General features: G+C 32.4%; 2 protein-coding genes across 2 annotated transcripts; both read right to left on the reverse strand.

Moving 5' to 3' along the window:
• Positions 1-1565: 1565 nt before the first annotated feature.
• On the reverse strand, positions 1566-2609 carry LOC145119151 (uncharacterized). Its single transcript, XM_079054774.1, has 2 exons — positions 2056-2609; positions 1566-1726 (listed from the first exon to the last, which is right to left on the reverse strand). The coding sequence occupies exons 1-2, from the start codon at positions 2588-2590 to the stop codon at positions 1713-1715; spliced, it is 549 nt and encodes a 182-aa protein (XP_078910900.1). The 5' UTR covers positions 2591-2609; the 3' UTR covers positions 1566-1712.
• A 24-nt stretch (positions 2610-2633) lies between these two features.
• On the reverse strand, positions 2634-3145 carry LOC145122232 (uncharacterized). The gene is made up of 2 exons (XM_079057867.1): positions 2725-3145; positions 2634-2683 (listed from the first exon to the last, which is right to left on the reverse strand). Exons 1-2 carry the CDS (start codon positions 3143-3145, stop codon positions 2634-2636), a joined length of 471 nt encoding a protein of 156 aa, XP_078913993.1.
• Positions 3146-3576: the final 431 nt, after the last annotated feature.

Below are 3576 nucleotides of genomic sequence, written 5' to 3' on the forward strand. Positions count from 1 at the left end.
CTGTTACTACCTTTGCCACAGGAGAAAAACTATCCAAATAATCAATTCCATAAGAGTGATTGTATCCTTTTGCAACCAATCTAGCCTTAAACCTTTCCACAGTTCCATCAGGTTTCAATTTTACTTTATACACCCACTTTGAACCAATGGATATTTTACCAGGTGGTAAGGGCATAATCGTCCATGTATTGTTTTCTTCCAAAGCATCAAGTTCTTTATTCATTGCCTCTACCCATTCATGTTCTGTTGATGCTTCTTGATAACTTTTAGGTTCAGTGATTTGTGAGACTGAACATAAAAAACTTTTGTGAGTTGTGGTTAAAATTGGTGACTCAACATATGGGTAAGTAGGTGGTGTATGAGGAGAAGTGTATGAAGATTTTTGTAGATGAATTGAAGAACTACTACAATTCATGATATAATCATCATACCATGATGATCTTTTTGAAATTCTTGTAGATGTTCGTAAAGGGACAGTATGCTGATCATCTTCTTCTTCTGGAGTATTTTCATTGTTAAAAGAAGATTGTTCCTGGAAATTGTCTGATTGAGGATTTTCTGGTATTTCAACTTCATTGGTAACATCAAAATTGTCTGGATCATAATCATCATTAGGAATAAAATCCTAATGATTTACCTCAAAGGGTATTTCTGGAATATCATAATTTAAACTACAAGTAGGCATCATCACAGGTTTATCTGTTGCTTGAAAGTTCTTATTTTTGTAAGGGAATATTTCTTCATAGAATAACACATCCCTTGACATTATGATTTTCTTCTCCTTTAAGTCATACAACTTGTATGCTTTCTGTCCTTGATTGAAGCCAAGAAAACAACATTGAATGGCTCTTGAATCAAATTTTGTTTTATGAGGAACTGTGTTTGTTGCAAAGCATAAGCATCCAAAGATCTTTAAATTTGAATAAGAAGGATCTTTTCCATAAAGCTTCTTGTAAGGAGTATCCCCTTTTAAAAGTTTCATGGGTAAAATATTAATGACATAAGTTGCCATTAATATAGCATGTCCCCAAAACATAATTGGCAATCCAGAATGAGACGTAAATGCCCTTGCAATTTGTAGCAATTGTTGATGCTTTCTCTCTACTCTACCATTTTGCTGTGGTGAGTATGGGACAGTTCTTTGATGAATAATTCCTATAGATGAAAAAAGATTTTGACAATTGGAATTGATGAATTATGTTCCATTGTCTGTCCTTATAGTTCTAACAGTAGTTTTGAACTGATTAGAAACATATGCAAAAAAATTTGACAACGTTTTGAATACTTGAGTCTTGTCATTTAGAAGAAATGTCCATATTGCCCTTGAATTATCATCAACAATTGTTAAGAAGAATGATGCCCTTGTGATTGTTTTTGTTTTATATGGACCCCACAAATCCACATGAATCAATTCAAATATTTCATTAGCACAAGAATCATTATTTGGAAATGGAAATCTTTGTTGTTTGGCTTCATGACATGGAATACATGGATTCAACTCATTTTCTAATTTTGATGGGATAAAATTCAAATGTTCCATTACAGATACAGAGGAATGTCCCAACCTTTGATGCCAAATTGAAAAAGAAATCTTATTCAATTGTCGTACAGAATTACAAGACTGAATATCAACAAATGACGACTGAAAAATTAAGCTGTCATTATCAAGAACATATAGATTTCCTAAGATCTTCCCTTGAGCCACAATCTTTTTAGTTGCCAGGTCCTGCAAAAGGCAATGTGTGGGATAAAAGTGGAAGGCAATTTGTGCTGTTTTTGCCAAACTCTTAACTGATAACAGATTGCATTTAAAATCTGGTACATGTAGAACATTCTGAAGCACCATTTTAGGAGTTAATTCTATTAAACATGTATGACTAACAGATTTTATAGAACCATCTGGTAAAAATATAGGTGTGTATTTTTGGATTTTTGTGAGCTTCTTCATGCTAGATATGTTAGAACACATGTGAGCAGTTGCTCCAGTGTCTAAAATCCCAATGGAATCATCAAATTTACCACTATTTATAGAATTTAATAGTGATAATTCAATACCTGCAAAGTCTCCAAAATGTGAGAAGTTGACAAATTGTGGATCAACTTTCTGATTAGCCTTCAAGAATTGACTGAATTGTTGGAAGAAAATATTCATAGAATCACCAGAAGAAGCAGATTCTTGATCATTATACAAAGGATTGTTGTCAACTTGACTAGTATGAACCATATTTGCAGTATTAAAGTTTCCTTTCTTCTTCTCTTTAAGTTCCTTGTACCAATCTGGATATCCATTCAGTTTGAAACAAGATTCTCTAGTGTGCCCATTCACTTTACAATGATTACAATATCTATCACCAATTTTTCCTTTGTAATCAGACTTTGATTTTTGTGAAAAATTCTTCTTGTCATTGGATGATTTTGCAAGCATAGCAGAAACTTCTGTAGGAATTGAGAAATTAATTTGGACTTCTTTTTGCTTTTCAACACTTAATGCCATTGAGTATGCCTTATGAACAGAAGGTAAAGGATCTAATACAAGAATTTGATTTATTAAATTCTCATATGTATCATTAAGTCCCATCAGAAATTGCATTAAATGAGTTGATGAAGTATTATCTGTAATAGCTTTTGCAGATTCACAAGTGCATTGAGGTATAACTACTAAACAGTTCAACTGATCCCATAGCTGTTTTAATTTTGTGTAATATTTGGACAAAGAAGAGTCACCTTGATTGATTGATGCAATTTGTCTTTGCAATTGATAGATCAAAGGTCCATTACTTTCCCCAAAGTGTTCTTCAAGATCTAGCCACAAATCTCTAGCAGTAACAGAGAAAACGAATGCACTTACAATCTCCTTAGAGATTGCATTAAGTATCCAAGAATGAACCATGCAATCATTACTAATCCAATCATCAAGTTCATTTCCTGCGATTTCGGGTTTTTTTATGGTTTCATCAATGAATCCGATTTTCTTTTTGGCTCCTAAAGCAATTCGAATTGAGAATTTCCACTGCATGAAATTCTCATTTCCAGTAAGATGAGTTGAAACAAGAAACATACTCGGATCATTATTTTTGACATTATTGACAGAATTGTTGTTCAAAAACGAAGAAGTATTTGAATCAATTACATGATCTGAACTCATATTTGCCGAATAACAGAGATTGATTGGTGAACAATCACACAATCAACAAATCAATGAAAAAAAAACGAAAATCAATTGACAAACAAGATCAATTGATATGAATTTGAAATGAATACGGAAAATATAAGATCGAATCGATTGATGAAGCAATATCAATCGATAACAGTTGAATAACAAAATAGATTGATGAACGAGATCAATCAACAGAAGAATGAAATGCGGAATAGCTCTGATACCATTTCAACATTGTAACAAGAATTTAGAGAGAGAAAGTAGTGTACGATGATAAACTGATCGTCATATTCATATTGAACAACTTGAGCTGAGTTTATACAGAGAAGAATATAACGAAAATAACTAACTCTAACTATTTACATACAACTACCTCTAACTATACATAATTACAATATTATCCCTCTATTGACTTTGAC

This window comes from Lactuca virosa, chromosome 6 (assembly GCF_052849685.1).
Source record: "Lactuca virosa cultivar CGN04683 chromosome 6, Lactuca_virosa_CGN04683_v6, whole genome shotgun sequence".
Lineage (NCBI taxonomy): Eukaryota > Viridiplantae > Streptophyta > Magnoliopsida > Asterales > Asteraceae > Lactuca > Lactuca virosa.

Excerpts from the sequence above, each read along its gene's own strand:
- LOC145122232 (XM_079057867.1), bottom strand. The coding sequence starts at position 3,145 with ATGAGTTCAGATCATGTAATTGATTCAAATACTTCTTCGTTTTTGAAC. Across the intron at positions 2,684-2,724 it reads AATTGCATCAATCAATCAAG|CTATGGGATCAGTTGAACTG; the intron begins GTGACTCTTCTT and ends AAATTAAAACAG.
- LOC145119151 (XM_079054774.1), bottom strand. The coding sequence starts at position 2,590 with ATGCAATTTCTGATGGGACTTAATGATACATATGAGAATTTAATAAAT.